At 38.4% G+C, this 21,386-nt stretch overlaps 1 protein-coding gene across 1 annotated transcript in view; it reads left to right on the top strand.

Moving 5' to 3' along the window:
- Window positions 1–20,793, top strand: part of LOC124792931 (erythroid differentiation-related factor 1) — a 223,155-nt gene extending 202,362 nt beyond the window's left edge. Inside the window, exons 17-20 of the mRNA XM_047257980.1 lie at window positions 4,633–4,790; window positions 4,931–5,321; window positions 20,035–20,188; window positions 20,324–20,793. Coding sequence (XP_047113936.1) covers window positions 4,633–4,790; window positions 4,931–5,321; window positions 20,035–20,176 — 691 coding nt within the window. The 3' untranslated portion in view covers window positions 20,177–20,188; window positions 20,324–20,793. The remainder of the gene's footprint in view (window positions 1–4,632; window positions 4,791–4,930; window positions 5,322–20,034; window positions 20,189–20,323) is intronic.
- The last annotated feature ends 593 nt before the right edge of the window (window positions 20,794–21,386 follow it).

Below are 21,386 nucleotides of genomic sequence, written 5' to 3'. Positions count from 1 at the left end.
TATGGGTGCATTTGACTATTTACACAACAGGGTTTTTAGTTTAACCTTTACTTTAACCCCAGTATTTACAGATACCACCTATACATAAATTCTACAATATAACAAAATGGATTATCAAATAGAAATTATTTCAGTTGTTTTTAAAACTGTTTTTATTACCTATCAAAACCTCCAATTCACAGTGGAAGCAGTCCAGTTTTATATGACTGCACACTTTGCTCCTTTAAAGTGCTTAGATAAGGAAAGACTGTGCAAAGTAAAGCTTATTTTTATTCTTTCTGTTATATTTATGAATGCCATATTATTTATTAATTATGACTGGTTCTTCATGATAAACTTCATAAGAGACTAAATGTATTGTTCGGCTGTCATTAATACAACTAGTTTTTTTTCAACAGTTGCCTGTGAGAGGATAAAGGATGGACATTAGATATTTTGTGAGTTTTAAAATTTTCCCACTGAACTAAATGTCCAAATTTTGGGCTTGCAGTCATACATCGCCCAATTCATCACACGATCCCTCAAGTGGGCACCCGCCACTCATCACCAGGCGAGCCATCAAAGACCGATGATGAGCTGCTCTGATTCAGAAAACACAATGCACTGCAAGCACTCTGCACATGCATCAAAATCATTTATGAGAAACTCCCAAGTTAGTCTGCGTTAAAAACATCATCTGGTTTGTAATCTTGAAGGATCCTCTGTAGTTTGAACTTTTACTCATCACAGATTTTGTTATCTACACTGGCACTTTCCCCATTTTTTCTTTGGAAAACAATACCCTGTGTTCCCTGAAATTTTTTGTTATCACCCATTACTTGCACGATACTTACCATATCTCAACGCTGCTGCAAAATAATCTGCCTTTTCCTTCAAAATAAGTCCACGAATGTTCATGTTATTGTTCCCCTATTGTTGGAACTTCTGCACTAAACACTCTTCTAACCTGTAAACTCAGCCTTTCATTGTCATTCCCGATCTGTCCCTTCATCTGTGATAATCATGCAGTCTTCAGTCTTGATTATTATCAAAAGCGAGCTTGCTGGAATCCCAACCTCTGCAGCTATGTCTTTGTTTTTCTTCACTCCTACTTTCACTTGTCAATTAACTTTTGCTTTTCAGCAGTTGTCAGACATTTCTGCCTAGACCTCAGGGCTGGCACTTACAGCTCACACTCAGTTGAACCAAACACTGCCCTAAAATCGCACCTGCATGTAGGGTGTGTGAAGTGCAACGATATACAGATCTCACTGACACATCAATGCAGCGAGGGGAGGGACTGGGATTTCCTTGTTTGTGACACTTCAGTATGCAGAGGTACTTTATGGCAGACTTTGATATATAGAGGTGACTTCAATATGAAGAGTTTTGTCCACTGAACTTCAATATGTAGAGGTAAAATCTGCCCTTCTCAAGTCTTCCATAAACTTCGATATACTGTTGGGTTTTCTATGAAGTATCAGAGTTTTGGGCTTTCAAGGGAAGGGAATGAAGAAAAAATTCATACAGACAGGATGTCATTGTATCTAGGTTCAATATATTTAATTTTGGCTGTACAGTTTGCTTCATTACTGAACTCTTGTCATCACTATTGTGTGTATTGCTTCACATAATTATCAATGTTAACAGCATCTATAAAATAATAAGTAAAAAGGATTGCTAACAAGGAAGGCATAAACTTATTGTTAAACATTAAATATATGTTTTTAATTTTAGTTTTGGTTGCATTTAATCACATTTGATTTACTGCAGAACAGTAAGATACTGAAATAGTACCTGAAATTTACAATCTTCTGCCTTCCTAGATAAATCTACGTTACTGTATTTGTAAAAGCTACACATAGTTTCAGCTATTTAGTTTTGTTGTATAATTCTACCTTTTCCGATTGTAAGTGTCTGTTTCCATACAAATTCAGTTTTTTAACCAGATATTATGTGTATGTGCCAACCATAAACTTTTAAAAATATTTTCAATTTGTTGTTGACCCAAATGGACAAATCCCAAAATTTGTGTCTTAAACTTAGGCTTAGTACAGTGATATCAGACAATGTATACTATTGCTCATGTATTTTTGTTAGTTTAAAATCAGTATTGTGTTGTAGTACCATAGTTTGTTGCAAGCGGTCTGAGAGGTGAATATTTATGACATCTGCTGGGACTGTTGCAATTTGTTTTAACTTGAAGTATTGAAATGTTGTCTGTATTAGCTGTCCTGGTGAACACAAGTCAAAGTAAAACTCTGTATCAGGATGCAACCCGCATGACCTTTCCTTCTCAGAAAGTCATGCAAAGTATTAGTCTTACAATCCTTCAAATGTGACATTATTTGCAGTTTTCTGGCCACACTTACATGTAAGTCCATAAATTGCTTAAGGAAAAGTTGAAAATTACCTTTATCTTATAAGCCTGTGACAGAATATTAGAAAAATATAATTTAAGTACAATATTTCCAAAATCCATATAGACACAAAACTTAGGTGCTCATGATGGTGTAAATGGTGAACCCCCCTCCCCAATCCTGCATTTTACAGTGAATTGTTGATATTCTACAAGAAATAATTAACATTATCCACAGATTTGAATTGTTTCATAACTACTGTAAGGAACCTATTAAATGTTTTTTTTAAAAAAAAAAAGATAGGTAAAGTTGTCATCAACCTGAAGGCTGTTTTGCACAGCAAGAGCTCTTTACTAGGCACTTCCTTATCGGAGATGTTACACACTTGCCTTCCTCTAAACTGTCATTTGACTGAATCATCCACTTATAGAGGGACCTACAATTTAATGTGGACTCCGAACCTTCATGTAACTAGGTATTTTTCAAATTAACAAAGACCGTTTAGGGTTCAACGAAGTGGTAAGTGACAGGTATAACTCCTAGGACTGATAAGTTACTGAACTCCAGACCTCAACCTGTAGTCTGGCATTTAAAACACTGAACCACTGCCAGGAATCTGTGTAGTTATGTATAAAATCCTCATACACTCACAATTGGAGTATGCCGCAGCAGTGTGAAGAAATGTCACTGTTACTCATGCCTGCAAGCTATAGATAGTCCAAAATGTGGCTCTCAGTTGGCCTTTCATTTTCCATGGAGTGCCCAAATTGCCAGTTACTTCCTTGCTGTAGTTCTGCAGCTTCCATGAGACAGATTCAATGACTCAGTACTTCCATGCTCGGAGAATTCATTATTTTCTATTTCATTTCATGAGCTCAAGGCAAGATATGATGGTTTTGTCTATTGTGAGTTTCTACCAGAGGTGCATACCTGCTGTAATGCCTAATTTAAAACTTCTGGTGTGTTTTGTTTTTCTGAAAAAAAAGGGGGGAAGGGGGAGAGGGTAGGGTCTTGTCCACAAGAGCAATTACGTTTGTGACATAGTATTTAGTTTTTGCCTTTGAGACAGAATTTGTCTTTACTGTGTTGTCTGTCTAACTTGTTGTTCAGTGTTGCTAAAATCTTTGTAATTACAAGTCCATCCCAGCAGGGAGATTGTGAGCAGAATTCAATATTCACCCTAAATTGCCTTTTTCGTCAAATTTGTAAATTATGAGTACATTATCATGTCATATCCTTATTCACATTTTGTTTGCTCATGACCATAGAGGTCAACAAGACAGTGTTGAACAGAAACAAAGATTAAATTGTCATTTTTCAGTGTGTGTGGTCTTCCCTTAAGCAGTCAATCGCTAGACCTTTTGTGTCATTCCAGAAAACATTCTTTGTTGTCGAGAGAAAGAGAATGCAAGGCTTTAAACCATTTCACTAAACTATTAAGTGAATGATATGGATTTAAACCAATTTAAAAATAATTCATTTTCAAATTCAAATTGCATAACCCCTGCCCCTCCCCCCACCCCACTTTTTATAAACTAGAAAAGACATTCTGTGCATTGGAAGTAACACCAACCAGTTGCAAGAATGCAGGTTTATTAAACCTTGACATGGTTTCAATGGTTTATAGCAGTCTTCTTCAGATGATGTAGGAAGTAAAATCACATTACCTATAGTCAGAGTGGGAGTTGTTGACATTTTATCCACTTAATCATCATGTAAATACATTATAAAATGGTGATTGGATAACATGTACTAGAAAGAGCTGATTATTCCCACTTTGACTATAGATAGTATGATTTTACATACTAAATCATCTGTAGAAGACTACCATGGAGACCAAGGTCAGGGTTTAATAAGCTTGTGTTTTTGCAACTGGTTGGCTGTTATTTCTAATGCACTGAAGCTGTTGCATGCACAGTTGCTGTAGCACAGTCATGTTCAAAATCTTAGTAGAGAAATCTTCTATACTTACCTAAGATTCAGTGTTTCAGTTCATAGTGTTTGAGTTCGATGTTGTAGATCATTTGGATTTTGAATATCTATTCATTTTAAGTATTCACATTTCAGATGCCAATGTTATGTTCAGGCCTCTGCACAAGTACACATGAGAGAAATTAAGGTGTCAGACTAATGAGTTTGTTAGAAAGATAATGTGTGCACTTATTCTTATACATTTGAACTGTTGTTAATTACCCTATTTTATTAGAATTAAGTCCAGGTCTTCAAAATTGACAAACACTTTGGTGGTACTACTGTCAGGGAGTTTTTTTTATCTTATTTGTATGTTCTTCAGGTCACTTAGTGCAGATGATGCAAAGCGTAGAAATGTATTACAGCTGTCAAGAATGCATTATGAAAAGGCCAGTGCTCTGCTTCTGCAGCTCGAGCATCCTTCAGATTTCTTACGTGTGCAGCTGGAACGCATTGCTCTTTGCGAATTTTTAGCAGAAGGTTTGTTTCATGTTATTTATGATTCTCAAATAAATATTTTTATTTTTGTAATATACTTTTGAATATGGTTGTAACTGTTTTAGAACTGTGAAACTGCTGTGATTTTCATTTGAGTGAATTTTATTTTTCCACTAATGTAGGAACTCCTACTGTTGGTGGAAAAGTGAAACACTATCAGGCAGCATTAGAACTTATGCAGCAGTGTTTGCCAATTCTATTGATAATGACAGAAAGAATGACCTCCTACAAAGGAGAAGTGAACAGCCATTTAACAATCAACAATGCTGCAAAAACTACAGCTGAAAGTGGCACCTGCGAAGAAAGTGTTCAGTGGCAGCAACAGAAAACAAAAAGTCATGTTGATGAAAAAAATGAAGAACGAAACAAAGAAAGCCGTGAGGGAATAATTGTTGAAGAGGAGGACAGTGCTGAGAGGACTGAAGAACAGCAGCTGCTGAAGCTTTTGAAAGAGCGCCTTCAGTATGTGTTACTCAAGCTCACTAAGATATACATTTCAAAAACAAAAAAAGAGTAAGTATTTTATTTCTGTTTGCTTCATCACTTACTCTCTGCAAGCCGTATTTTCAGTATTTGTTTTCTATTATTTTAGAACCATATATGAAAATATTATAAAATGCATTGCAAACACACTTGTTAAATTTGAAATGAAATTCAAAATGGTATAGGACCTGCAGTTGATTCACTGAACATGTGAGTTGTCCGAGCAGAAGACCACTAAAGGAGCAGTAAAGCTATACATGATAAACCTGAACTCCACAACAAAATTTTTGATGTTATTCAGAGATGCTTTCTGAGCATTTTGGTTCACGAGATCCATGATCTTTGTTGGCTCATTACAGAGTATTCATGTAATTGTGATTTTTTTTGGTTGGTTACGCCAGTTACCATTTTTTCTGTGAAAACACCCTCATAACAGTGAGAAGGCATGGAGTAGTGTAACAAATGTGGGAACAGCTCCACTAGCATCTTTTGCTTCTCTTGTATTGTGTTTGTTACGTTCTTAACATCCTCTCTTCAGCAAATACAACATACATTTGTTTGTGACATGATGCCCTGGGTGCAGTACTTAGCAAACTTTGGTTCAAAAATAACTACTTAGGGGCTAATTGCAGACCGGTGCAAAACCATTCCTTCAGCCAACTCTTCATCCGCTGTGTAGAACTCTTAACATACAACTAAATGTGACAGAAAGACAAACCCGAGACACAACTGAGCAATACCCAGTATAAGCAAGAGGGTGAAGAGTAAAGTGGATATTACTGTTGTCAGCAGCTATTATCATGAGGGAAAGGAACAAATTTGTTTCCAAATAATATACATGATGGTTCATACCATCAACATTTGCATTGTTGTGCAGATATTTCAGTGTGCTACAGATACAATGATAGATGAGAGCATGAAATCAAGTGAAATGCTATTTGTAATGAGCCACTAGAGACTGTGGGTCACTCATACTGAAATACTCCTCCAAAATGCCTTTGAAGGAGTTCCATTTCTCCTTTTACACCATCACCACCACACTGTGGAATCTCGCATGTGGGGGGTGGGGGGGAAAGAATCTTCCGTAATACCTAGCACCTCTTTTAAACAAACTGCAGGTGTCAGTTTGCGGTGGGTAATTTTCATTTGTGGAGGATTTTAGACTTTCCACTTATCTACATTGTGATTGTGAAGCACATGCACTGCAGACAGTTTGTGAATATTGCAGATTAAAAACTAAGCTGTGGACCATGAATTTTGACAGTGCAGAATGACAGGCAAGTCACCTCCAAGACCATAATAAAATGCACAGTTTTTAAGAATGGAAACGTGCCTTTGTTCTCTCTACCCTTTAGTGTTGATTAGTAATACCACAGAGGCCACAGTAACATACATTGACAAAAAATCATGTGCATTTTTCATTCCCTTGATGTTCTGTACTAGTGTGTTCTTGCTCTTATTTTGGTGCGATACTCTTTTCTTGTTGGTAATTTTATCAGACAAATGTGTGATTCCGAAAGAGGAGCAGCAGCCTTTCAAGTAGTTGCAGGAGCAACAGTCTGGATGATTGGCTGATCTGGCCTTGTAACACTGACCAAAACAGCTTTGCTCTGTTGGTACTGTGAACAGCTGAAAGAAAAGGGAAACTACAGCCATAGTTTTTTCCTGAGGGCATGCAGCTCTGCTGTTTGGTTACATGATGATTGCATTCTCTTGGGTAAAGTATTCTGGAGGTAAAATAATCCTCCATTCGGATCTCCAGGTGGCGACTATAAGGAGGATTTGTCACCGGAGAAACAAAACTGGTGTTCTACAGATCAGAGTGTGGAACATTAGATCCCTTAATCAGGCAGATTGGTTAGAAAATTTGAAAAGGGAAATGGATAGGGTGAAGTTAGATATAGTGGGAATTACTGAAGTTGTTCCCTGGCAGGGGGGACAGGACTTGTAGTCAGGTGAATACAAGGTTATAAATACAAAATCAAATAGAGATAATGCAGGAGTAGATTTAATAATGAATAAAAAAATTGGAATGTGGGTAAGCTACTACAAACAGCTTGGTGAATGTAATATCGTATCCAAGATAGACATGAAACCCACACCCACCACTGCAGTACAAGTTTATATGCCAACTAGCTCCACAGAGGATGAAAAGATGGAAGAAATGTATGATGAGCTAAAAGAAATTATTCCGATAGTTAAGGGAGACGAAAATTTTATAGTGATGGGGGACTGGAATTTGATAGTAGGAAAAGGAAGAGAAGGAAAAATAGTAAGTGAATGTGGACTGGGGGAAAGGAATGAAATAGGTAGTCACCTGGTCGAATTTTGCACAGAGTATAATTTAATCGTCACTAACACTTGGTTTAAGAATCATGATAGAAGGTTACATATGTGGAAGAGACCTGGAGAGACTAGAAGGTTTCAGATTGATTATATTATGGTAAGACAGAGATTGTGGAACCAAACCTTAAAGTGTAAGATGTTTCTAGGGGCTAATGTGATCTCTGGCCACAATCTGTTGGTTATGACCTGTAGATTAAAACTGAAGAAATTGCAAAAAGATAGGAAATTAAGGATCTGGGACTTGGATAAGCTGAAAGAAACAGAAGTTGTTGAGTTTCAGTGGGAGCATTATGCAATGATTGGTGAGAATTTGGGAATACAGGAGAAGATGAATGGGTAACTGTGAGAGATGAAACAGTGAAGGCAGCAGATGATCAAATAGATTAAAAAAAAATAAATAAATAAATAAAAAATAAAAAAAAGCCTAGTATAAATCCTTGGATGCCACAGTAGATACGGAATTTAATTGGTGAAAGGAGAAAATATAAAAATGCAGTAAATGAAGCAGACAAAAGCGAATACAAATGTGTAAAAAACGAGATTGAGAGGAAGTGCAAAATGGCTAAGTAGGGAAGGCTAGAAGACAAATGTAAGGATTTAGAAGCATATATCACTAGGTGGAAGATAGACACTGCCTACAGAAAAATTTAAGAAACCTTTGGAGAAAAGAGAAGCAGATATATGAATATCAAGAGCTTTGGTGGCAAAACCAGTCCTAAGCAAAAGAGGGGTGGCTGAAAGGTGCGAGGAGTATATAGAAGGGTTATGCAAGGGAGATATACTTGAAGGGAATATTAGAGAAATGGAAGAGGATGTAGACAAAGATGAGATGGGAGATATGATCCTGCAAGAAGAATTTGATAGAGCACTGAAAGAAGTAAGAGGACACAAGGCCCCAGGAGAAGATGACATGTCAGAATGACTGATAGCCTTGGGAGAGCTGGCCTTGAAAGAACTCTTCCATCTAGTGTACAAGATATATGAGACAGATGACATACCCTCAGACATCAAGAAAAACATAATAATTCCAGTTCCAAAGAATGCAAGTGCTGATATGTGTGAGTATTACTGACCTATCAATTTAATAAGTCATGATTGCAAAATACTAACACGTATTCTTTACAGTTGAATGGAAGAAGTGGTAGAAGTCAACCTCAGGAAAGGTCAGTGTGGATTCTGGAAAAATGTAGGAACGTGTGAGGAATACTTACCATACGACTTCTTTTAGAAGATAGCTTAAGGAAAGGCAAACATACATTTATAGCATTTGTAGACCTAGAGAAAGTTTTTGACAATGTTGACTGGAACACTCTTTGAAATTCTGAAGGTAGCAGTGGTAAAATACAGAGAGTGAAAGGTTATTTACAACTTGTGCGGAAACCAAACAGCAGCTACAGGAGTCGAGGGACATGAAGGGAAGCAGTGGTTGAGAAAGGGTTGAGACAGGGCTGTAGTCTACCCCAATGTTATTCAGTTTGATCCTTGAGCATGCAGTGAAGGAAACAAAGAAAATTTTGGAGAAGAAATTAAAGCCCAGGGAGAAGAAATAATAATAATAATAATAATAATAATAATAATAATAATAGGTATGCCAATGACATTGTAATTCTGCCAGAGACAGGTACAGACTTGGAAGAACAGTTGAATGGAATGGATAATGTCTTGAAAGGAGCATATAAGATGAACATCAACAAAAGAAAAAGAAGGATAATGGAATGTAATCAAATTAAATCAGACGGTGCTGAGAAATTAGATTAGAAAATGGGACCCAAAAAGTAGTAGGTAGTTTTGCTGTTTAGGCAGCAAAATACCTGATGAAGGACAAAGTAACAGGACACAAAATGTGCGATGACAATGGTAACAAAAGTGTTTCTGAAGAATAGAAATTAGTTAGCATCAGATATAGATTTAAGTGATAGGAAGTCTTTTTTGAAAGTATTTGTAAGGAGTGTAACCATGAATGGAAATGAAACATGGATAGTAAACAGTTTAGACAAGAAGAGAATAGGACCTTTTGAAATGTGGTGCAACAGAAGAGTGCTAAAGATTAGATGGGGAGATCACATAACAGTTAAGGAGCTACTGAATAGAATTGGCAGGGGGGGGGGGGGGGGGGGCGGAGGATTTGTGGCACAACCTGACTAGAAGAAGGGATCAGTTGATAGGACTCATTCTGAGATGTCAAGGAATCACCAGTTTAGTGTTGGAGGCAAGTTTGGGGGTAAAAACGGTAGAGAGAGACCAAGAGATGAATAGAATAAGCAAATTCAGAAGGATGTAGGTTGCAGTAGTTATTTGGAGATGAAGAAGCTGCCACAGAATAGAGTGCATGGAGAGTGCCATCAAACCAGTCTGCAGACTGAAGACCAAACCACAACAACAATTTTCTCTCTCCCCTTCCATGTCCTCCTTGTATCACCGAAAATTCTTTTTCTCTCTCCTCCAGTTTCCTCATTGTATCTCCGAAAGTTGTGTCCACTGATGAGTATACCTTGGCCTCAGAAGTCCATTTCTTCTGTGTCTTCTAGATAACTGAATGGGAAGCTAACATTGAAGGCTTTGCTCTCTTCTGAAGTGTGGAGTTCTTTTTAATACTGCTTTTCTCTACTAATTTTGTTATATCATTTGTATCGGTGTTGCCTGCAGAGCCAGGCAAACTTTTCTGCAACTTGTAGCTCTCAGTCTTGTTTCTTGGATCCTGCAGTGTGTCTGTATTGTCTTGTTTGTGGTCTCCTTTCTCCTAGATATATCATTTTCCAGTCTGCTCCTTCTGACAGTTTATTTCTATTTCTCATATTCTCGTGAGTACATTTCTTCCTTTGGTCATGATTGCTCTCTTGTTTGTGTTTGGGTCTAGTTCGGATTCATGGTCTCCATAGCCTCTTTATGTTTGTGTAAACTTCTCTTGTTCCCTGCTTTCCATCGTTTCCCCTCTCCTCTTTGATCTAGTGTTACCTCATTTGATATGCCCACCTCCTTGGTGAAGTTTATTCTATCTGGCACATCAGTGTCTCTTTATAGTGATCCAGTCATTTTTGTGCTGCATTCTTTATACCATCTTTTGTTATCTTTTTGATGTTGTTAGAAATATCTTTCATCGTGGATTATTATATGAATGGAAACAATCAATTTAGGAAAGTATAATATAATTGGATAGATAAAAGAACTATTCGCCAACTGGTAGCAGGAGAAAAGACAGATAAAAGTTATGGAGATGTGCAAACTTTTGGAGATAGTGGCTCCTTCTTCTGGCTGAACAGGTGAAGGGAAATAAACAGGGATGAAGAAAAAGGTCTGGCAATGTTTAGGAAATGGGGGAGAGTTATGGAGAAGTCACCTGGAATTCCGGGTCAGGAGAGATTCACTGGATGGGATGAGAAGGAGACTGATTGTTGGGGACTGCACTGGACAAGTTTTGAAAACTCGAGAGCATGCAGGTGGAAGATAGAGAAATAAACAAGGTAGTAAGATAGTGACTGCTGACAAAAAATCATGTAGAAGCTAATAAAAGCTAAGTGCATTTTAGGTAATAGACAAATGGAGGAGGGGGGGGGGGAGACAGAGAGAACTAAAAGGGAATGAAAAAAATGAATAGTTGCTGAAAAGAAACCTGAGTCCAAAGAAATTAATGTAAATTTAGGCCAAGTGAATAACAAGAACCAAGGACATGCTGTAATGCTAGTTCCCATCTGTGGAGTTCTGAGAAACTGCAGTTGGGGGGAGAATCCAGATGGCACATGTAGTGGAACAGGCACCAAGATCACTACTGTCGTGGTATAGACTAACATTCAGCATTGCTTCACAACTGTTTTTCAGCTTCCTACAACATGACCCTAACCTGTCCTCTGCAAAACTCCAGGCCTTGTGTTCCCTAAAAACAGATTACCCCATCATTATCCTCACAGCGGTCACGGGATCTACCACTGTGGTACTTGACTGACAGGAGTATATAAGCAATGGTCTACGCTGTCAAGATCCCATCACTGTGATACAAACTGACCTACATTGCCTCCTTGAAACAACAGGTACCTAACAAGCACTAACACCTCTATCAGTGGGAACTACTTATCCTACCAAAACCTTGCACTCCCACCTTGTACTGTCTTCCTAAGATCCTCAGAGCCAATCACCCTGGCTGTACCATAACAGCTGATTTCAAAGCACTCATGAACTTATATCTGCATTGGTTGATCGATACCTGCAACCTATAGCATGAAGACTCCCCACCTATATTCAATACCACCTATTTCCTAGATAGTCTGAAATCTGTGTCCAACTCACTACCAATGCATGCCTTGGTTGTCACAATTGATGCCACCTTCCTGTGTACCAATATTGCCCACATACACGGGCTGTCTGCTGCTGAAAATTACCTCAAGTGCCCACCTGATTCCATACCTATGACATCCTTCCTTCTCACCTTAATCAGCTACTTTACCTTTTAGGAGAAGACAGATGACACAAGAAGATGAGGGGCGCTGCCATGGGAACCGGGATGGCTCTTTTCTGTGCCATCCTATTTGTGAGTTTCTTGGAGGGGGCTTTTGTGGTATCCATAAGTCTTCAGTCTTGGTTTAGTTTTGATACATTGATGACATCTCTGGCATATGAAGTCATGGTGGAGCTGATACATTAAAATTTTTTGAATTTCCAAATACATTCTCCAAATCGAATTTTGCATGGTCCTATTCTGAATCCCATGCCACTTTCCCTGATGTTGACCTCATCCTCATCGAGCGTCGGCTGCACACATCTATTTGCATTAAACCTACAAACAAGCAACAGTACCTATGTTTTGACAGTTTCTGTTCTTTCCATGTCAAACATTCCCTCCCATACAGCCTTCATATCCAAGACAAATATATTTGTTCAGATGCAGACTCTTTACAGCAGTACCCTACTGTTCTCACCTCAGTCTTCACTGGATGTAATTACTCACTAGCCTAGTTCAAAAGCAAGTCTCTTGAGCCACCGAATCCAGTCTTGGTTCTGATAATCCCACCAAAAAACAACTTAAGACTAAATCTCTTGTTGCACAGTACTATCTTGGTCTTGAATGTATTAATCAGTTACTTCAACAAGGCTATGACCTCCTGAAATCATGCCCTGAAATGAGATCCATTGTGTCTGACATTTTGCCCACCACACCTAGAATCGCTTTTCATCCCCCACCCCAATTTCCACAGTATACTAGTGAGGCTGTATGCTCCTTCACCCCTATTTCCCTACCCTGTGGCACCCACCACTTTGACTGTCCCCATTGTAAAACTTGTCCTATGCATCCTCCTACTGCCACCTCTACCAGCCCTGTAACTGACAAAATGTATACTATCAAAGAGAGAGCCACCTGTGAAATGATGCATCATGTATCAGCTGTTATGAGCACTGCTTGGCCTTCTACATTGGTACGATTACCACCAGGTTATTAGTTAGGATGAATGGGCACTGACAGATGGTCTATACTGTTGCAGATCAGAGGAAACTTAAAGCTAAACAAATCAGGAGTAGTATGCTTTTTTAGCAGCAGGCTCTGGAGGGATGCATATCCCCATAATGACAAGCTTCCACGTCAAAGCACCACAACCAATAAACAAAGCACCTGGACCAGATACGTACTCCCGGAGAATACAATAAGTAACAATAGAGGAAAACAAAGACAAGATCTAGAGAGTAAGGGTACAAATAGAAGAAGGCAAACTGGAGGGAGCCATGAAAATACAGGGTGTATCATAATTAATGGCGTAAATGCGTACAGTTGAAAGTACACGATACTAGAAGCAAAAAAGTCTGAGTAAACATAGGGTCGAAAATGCATACCTTAAGAGCTATGAGCAATTTTTCATCTTCAATACTGTGAAGCAAATCTCTTCTACTGCAAGCTCTTTGCTTTCCACATTTTGGGAAATAGTAAGATGGACCAAAACAAGAAAAAAGTCCAGTAAACATTTGCTCTAAAATGCATACCTTAAAAGTTATGAGCATTTGTTCATTAGAAGAGTTGTGTTTCCAAGAAGCGAAGATGAGCACATGCTCATAGCTCTTAAGGTATGCATTTTAGAGCACATGTTTACTGGACATTTTTTTCTTGTTTTGGTCCACATTACCATTTCCCAAAATATGGAAAGCAAAGAGCTTGCAGTAGAAGAGATTTGCTTCACAGTATCAAAGATGAAAAATTGCTCGTAGCTTTTAAGGTATGCGTTTTCGACCCTAAGTTTTTAGTCAGACTTTTTTGCTTCTACTATCATGTACTTTCAACTGTATGCGTTTACGCCATTAATTATGATACAACCTGTATACGCAGAAATAATAAAGACAGTCATAAAAATCAAACGAAGAACAGAGGCACAAAAAGGGTTTGAGCAAGAAAAGTACAAGAAAAGAAAGGAAACACTGCAGGCACTATACATAGCAAAAACACACGTTTCACAGACAGATTAAATCATGTCTGCAGAAAAAAGGGAAAGATAAATCTACAATTAAAAGAAAAAGAACAGACTATATCAAGGAGGAGGCAAGAAAATTAGCAGTGGATGCAAAATCAGATCCATTCATAGCAGTGAGGAAGAAAGTCTCATCTGCAATGGGAGACATCCACATGAAGAAATGAGAAACACATTTCTTGGAAATATTGAATAAAAAGAAAAAGATGAGGCATATGAAATGGAAGCAACAGAGACCACATACAACTTTAGCTGAACTTAGAGAAGCAACTAAAGGAGGAAGGAACAAGAAAGTGGCGGGTCAAGGCAACATATAAATGGAACATCTTAAAGGTTCCATTGACTGTGGAAAGACCTGATTAACAAATGCCTGCAGACAGGGAAGGGACACAGTTCCTTCAAAGTCTTTCTGAAAATACTTGACATAATTGAGGGGAGCATCCCAGACTACCAGTTTAGATTTCTGAAGTAAAGGAACATGGTATATGCAGTGAAATGCTTACAGGTACACTGAGACACCAAAGGGGAAAGAGCTACACAATTGTCATTGATATGAAAATCGTGTTTGATTTACTGGAGAAATGAAAGGAATGACCAGAGAGGGAGACTTGCTAGTGAGATCAACCAAGGAATCTTGTCAATGAAATCTTATTCAAATAAACAACAATGTTGAAATCTCAGAGAAAATGATGCAGATAAATGGAGTTCTTCAAGGAGACCCTGTGACTCTAATACTGCTCAGCATCTATACCAGGGTCAGCCATGGTGTGCCAAAACACACACGAGGCGGATGTGCGGGCTGAGGCTCAGCCGATCTTGCTGTACTCAGTCCTCATTGGAAGGGTTCAAGCAGTGTGACATTTCATTTAGTATTGCAGTGTGGTGTTTTTTGGTTGGCATGACTCTTTCAGTTTGGGAAAATCATGGTGTCTGTGCTGTTTACTCTTTGCTGTTTGTTCATAGCATGGAATACATTTACAGATCCAGTGGCTGTTTGCACAAAAAGAGGCACTTCAGTAATCTATCATCACAAGCTTTTAAAAATAAATGAGAATGACGGAAGAGAGGAATGAGAACTCTGAGTATCTGTTATGGTTTTACATAATCACGGGTACTGGAAATTTGCTATGAAATGACATTACAATATCATCAGTATCATACAGAAAGAATTTAAAGCTTTAGTTGACAGTCAAAGAGCAAAAAATTACAATAATCAAAAGAGGAGTTTCGTACATAAAGAAGCAACTTATGCTAAATTTGTAGGCATAGAGCACATGAAGAAATTGGTAGTACAAATAGTAATATTTTGTGAAGTTGTGCTCATTATTCCACTGTTAGTTGTTACAGTTTTTGATGGAATTGGGTGAAGAGTATGGAAGCTTTATACAGGGTGTCTCTCCTATGGTTCATCAGGTGTATTTTCTCTGGGGTTTCTACAGATATTTGCAATGTGAAGCTGGAGTCACCCCAAAGAAATACTGGTTATCGGGTCTTTCATGCGATACCCAGTGTTGGTGGGTACTTGTTTCCTGTTAGTAGCCAGATGGTTTTTAAAGTGGGATTTTACATGCCCATACAATTGAGGGGTCCCAGATTAGTCAAATGTGATATTTATTTTATCAATTTATAGTAACACGGACAGTAAAACAAATAGTGACAACAGTGCCCTGGCCCGCGCTGATCACTCACGCCACGCAGCAGTGCTGTTCAGTTGCTGCTGATTATGATGCAAACTTTGCATCATAATAAGGAACTGTAATATCATATAAATTTCTAGTTGTGTGATGAATGGCAGCTAGCTCTAAATGTAGAAAAATGTAAGTTAACCCAGATTAGTAGGAAAAAGAAGCCCATAACGTTAGAATACAGCATTAGTAGTGTGTTACTTCACAGAGTCACATTGATTAAATATCTAGGTGTAATGTTGCAGAGCAATAAGAAATGGAACAAGCATGTAAGGATTGTACAAGGGGGCATTCAATAAGTAATGCAACACATATTTTTTCTGAAAGCAGGTTTGTTTATTCAGGATTCCAGTTGACCGTATTATTCCCCACACTTTTCACTACAGAGCCCTATTTTTTAACATAATCTTCGCTTGTGCCACGCTTGTGCCATCTGCTAGTAGGGCTTGTATACCCACATGGTACCAGTCTACTTGTCCACAGTGGAGCCAGTGTCTTGCTGCATCAATAACCTCCCAACCATCCATGTATTGCTTCTCATGGAGTGTACCGTTCTTTGGGCCAAATAGATGGAAATCTGAAGTTGTGAGATCCAGGCTGTAGGGTGGATGAGGAAGAACACTCCAATGAAGTTTTGTGAGCTCTTCTCAGGTTTGCAGACCAACAGAGATGTCCATTTGAGCAGTGAGGTGTTTGATTGTGATCCATTGATCACCTTGAATGAGAATGTCTGCCAGGAATAACAGCTACATGCGTCCAGCTGGCACACGGGAGATCGGACAGGTTTGCAATCCCTTTTTGGGATGATGACAAATGCCTTGGCCAATGACTCATTGTGCTTTTGTATGCTGCCAGGCCTCCTTAGACATTCTGCGAGTGGTTGTGAATATCTGTGATCGATACTGTTATTTTCCACCAAAAATGCCATTTTGGAGGCTACGTATAGTGCCACCACCTGTTGGAGCTTCATGAAACTTTAAGAGCTGAAGCAGGAAAGTTCCACAATCTCTCACAACAAATACACATTTTTTTAAACTGAAATTGTCCTAGAAAAAAAAGTTGCATTACTTATTGAGCACCCCTTGTAGCAGAGAAGGCTAGTGGTCAGCTTTGGTTCTTTGGAAGGATTTTAGGCATGTGTTGTTAATCTGTAGAGGAGGCTGCTTATGGGACAATAGTATGACCCATTCTTGAGTATCACTTGAGTGTTTGGGACCCCACATCAGGCAGGATTAAAGAAAGATGCCGAAGCAATTCAGAGGCGAGCTGCTAATTTTGCTACCGTTAGGTTTGGACAACACCATGCAGAAAATTTAGAGAACTGTCATTTGAAGGCAACTCCAGAATGATTCTGCTACTATCAACATACATTTCATGTAAGTACCATGAAGATAAGAGAAATTAGGGCTTGTACAGACGTTTATAGACAGTCACTTTTCCCTTGCTCTATTTGTGAGTGGAACGGGGAAAGGAAGTCATTAGTAGTGGTACAAGATACCCTCTGCCACACATTGTATGGTGGCTTGCAGAGTATGTATGTAGATGAAGGTGTATCTATATTTCAATCTACATCTGCCCCATGTAATCATTTTCCTCTTCCTTTGACCTAGAACTTGTCTCTGAAGCTGACAGAAATGACCATGTCTTCAACCTGTTCTTTCAGCAGTCCTTCGTGAATCCATCTCTTTTCAATTACCTTCTTTGTATGGATGACAAAGCCTAGATCAGTCCTGTGGGATAATATTTGCAATGGCTTCTTTTTTCAGCATTTCAATCTTTCTGGGTGCAACCTGCATTGCTACCTTTCAATCGGGTCCATACATTCTCAGTTACATTTAAATGAGCATGACATGGAGGAAGCTGGATTACACTTACGTTTTTTAGCATTAGCCAGTTCTTTGACCTGGTAGCATGGAGCTTCTGGCCAATACAGTGCTACAAGTTCCATTAACTCCACTTATTTCATGCCACATTCAGCTTTATCCGATGGAACATTTCTTTGCACCCAGAACAGAATATCTGCTTTCCTCCATTGTATAGTTGGAGCTGTATGTACCACAAAAGAGTGGTATGGTGCATTGTCCATTACTATTGTTCAAATTATGAGAAATATTTTGCTGCAGAACATTAGAAAACCACTTCATGAAAACTTTGGTGTTCATTTCCTCATGATAATCGCATTGCTTTCAGGAATGGAACAGCAATAAATAGTTTGTAATGAAGCCATGAGCAGAGGCAGCATGAAAGACAGTTTTACTGCCATGATTTCCTAACTGTGATTTCGTTCCTTGTCCTGTGTGGTCCATCCACCACTTTGCTTTGACAAAGTATGATACGCATTGAGCCAGGTCTTTTGCAGCCACACAATGTCTCTGAACAAAATGCTTCTCATGGCACATAGGTATCAGCCTCTCTAGACTACTGTGTCACTTTTCTAGGTGATAAATGTCCAAGATGAAAACTTTTCTTACCAGAAATGAAGCCTGTGAGGGCGAATTTGAAGTGATGACATACTCCCATTGAACAGCTCTGCTTCTTTCGGCTGAAAAGAAATTTATTCAAAGTAGGGTATTCTTTATACTGATAGTAAGTATACATATGCTGGCACGTGTCGATACTGGTTACCCATCTGTCAACATTGTTTTCTTGCCAAAAAGTGAAGTAGTGTTGCTTCATCACTCATGTCTCCTCTTTCCTTCTGCTTCTCAATTCTCAGCACCATAGGTCAGTGAATGTTAAGTGCAGCAACTGCTCTGTCAACCACTCTTTTAATATCTAAAATTGGACTGCTACTATTGCAGTCGTTTTCAGAATAACTGTGCACAGAGCACACACTTTTACAGCCTTGTGCACGAATTTAAATTACTCTTCCAATGCTTGATATCTTCACAGCGGGAGAATGTAGCCTCGGATGATGTCTTTTATTGTGAATCTCATTTTCAGATATGCTGCACTATTATTATTAATGCAACACAAATACAGAAACACTCATTCACAACAAGCGACCCTTGCAGAACACTTCAGTGCCAAAAAATACTTCACGATGAGAGCTGACAAACATAAATGCATCTAACGCGTGACACCACTTCTTACTGTTTGTCCATGGTGTGGCGACATGGAAGCTGTATTAAACAAACCCCTAGTGGCTTGACAGGGAAAGCCAGCTCGCCATTGGTGTCTGGGCAACAATGTCAAGTTACCTCTGTTGAGCCAATTTTCAAAAGTCACAAGTAATTTTAAATGCACTATATATTACAGACAACAGCAAAATACTTTGGCATGCAAATTCAGGAAGCAGCAGCAGCCATCAGAGTCTCACACAGTAATCTGAACGTAACCAATATATTGACAAGCACATTGCTAACACTATTCAAGTGATAACCTATGGAATGGAGATTGTATGGGAAAAACGCAAAATAGAAAACATTAGATTTCAACACTGATCATATTGCACATGACCATGTCAGGAAAAAGGAGATTGACCTAGAGTTATACAACACATCAGCCATAATGAATGACAGCTTAACCAGAGAATACAGAATCAGAGTCATGTAGCAACAAGAAGCACTATATGTGAGTTTTATCATAAAATATGAACCAACAACAAATTCCACAAACTGACCGAAGAGTGCAAATGTGTGTGTGTGTGTGTGTGTGTGTGTGTGTGTGTGTGTGTGTGTGTGTGTGTGTGTGTAGAAGGATGTAAAAAATACCACATTATAATGTGAGCAGAGAGAACAAAAACTGTAACAGACTATAGCAGAGACTAAAACTTGTAAAATTTGTGTACGAAAGCTCAATCTGAAGGCACTTTCTCATTCATAATAAACAAACAACTCATGAAGCAGTGCTACTTACAAGTGCAACACAGCTTGCATGAAGCAATCAGGAATATTGGCTGGATTTGTGATAAAACTGCTCCTAGCTTCTGCACCACAGTAATGCATTTGCTCACCCTTTGTTCCTTGTTTGTGAATGTTTGGCCTAAAACAATATGATATTGATGCCATAACCTCCATATTTGCTGGACATCTGATTCTTGTCCATTCCCAAAAATAAATAAATCCTTAAAGCAGACTGGATTGCCAGATGTTTAGTTTCCCTGACCAGCAGTTACTTTCCATAAAATAAAACATTGAAACACAATATGGTTGTAAATAAAAGCAAAAAATTTGGTAAAGTTTTCTAAAAATGTTTCTGCATGTTTTTAAATTTTCTCCACTATCTTCTCACTATTTTAAACTCAATTTTTTTGGAATGTTATTGCAGGACAGAAGGTCAACATGCAAAGCAGTGTAAAAATTTGTACCGCCGATCTCTGGAGGATGGCACAGATCTGTTAAGCCAACTAACAAGCATTTTGACTGACATTGGCTCAGGTCAGACTGCTGTGTATGCAGCAGTGAGGTGATAGTTGCTCTTTGTAAGTGATGCTCCTACCCTTTTAAGTTATGTGTGCTTTTTGCAAGATTTTTTAAAGTTATATGTTGCAGAAAATGTGATATAGAAAATTGTGAAAAGTTAAATAACCCTCCCCCCCCCCTTTTTTTTGTTTTAGATGGAACTCGTGGTTCAGGAAGTTGTGTTTCAGTTCTCATAATGTTGGACACATGTGATAGTTCTTGGACTGTTGTAGTGGACTGCAAGGCTTAGTGCCCTGAAAAAATATTGTGACTGTTCTATAATAAAGAAGTATTTTCATATCTCTTGTTGTGTATAGTGATTTTATCTGTAGCATGAGTGAGTTTTCTTTATTGTTCTTACCAGTCATTTGGTTCCTTGTAGTTTTAATTTTTTCATGCATTTATTTTTGGCCTTTAAATAAAATTTTGTTGTCATGTAAGCTATCACAGTAAAGTGTAATTGAAGCACTGTATACGGCCACAGATGGCTTGTCTCTAAACATTTTGTGAATGGTGGATATATGACAACATAAATGTTTCACTGTACTCCTTTGATATTGTTTCTAAAATTTCCTGTATTATATTTTGTATAATTACTTTCAGAAATATATGAGTATTGATTTAATTGTATTTTTGATATCATTTGTCTGTAAAGTGTGAGGTTACAGTATGTTGCACAAATGTAATACTATTGGCATGACTATCGATCAGTCCTACTTTGAAGAGCACCTTCACTGTAAGGAACACTGAATCAGATGGCCCTGAAAATCTGAAACAGAGAAATAAATACTTGTAGCTGCTAAACAGGAAAGTGTGGTCACTGAACAGTAAAGCTGCTGAACATAACTTACCTCAGCATTTCTTTAAATACAGAATGCAAGAGTAACTTCCAACAATATATTGACATTTTCATCCTTCCAGTAACACTCTCCAAATCAAATGGGCTTCATTCATTGAAAGTAGCATTGACCATGTTCAGCTGGTTTCAGGCAGCTATCCTGGGCTGCTTAACAGCAGGGAGTCTGGGGCAAACAATCATGCTGACATTGTCTTATATCTCCAGTACTGCTGCACCTTCTGATATGAAGGACCTTACCAGTTGTTACAACCTGAGGGTGAATAGTGGACTGAGGCACAGTTGTGAAGCTTTGAGGAGGAGGCAGATAAGGTTTCTGGCTTTACTTAAGACTGGATGACTTGACAAAAAATGTAAGGTGT

This window comes from Schistocerca piceifrons, chromosome 1 (assembly GCF_021461385.2).
Source record: "Schistocerca piceifrons isolate TAMUIC-IGC-003096 chromosome 1, iqSchPice1.1, whole genome shotgun sequence".
Classification (NCBI taxonomy): domain Eukaryota; kingdom Metazoa; phylum Arthropoda; class Insecta; order Orthoptera; family Acrididae; genus Schistocerca; species Schistocerca piceifrons.
The sequence above is the reverse complement of the archived record's forward strand: the minus strand, read 5'-3'. Positions and strand labels throughout refer to the sequence as shown.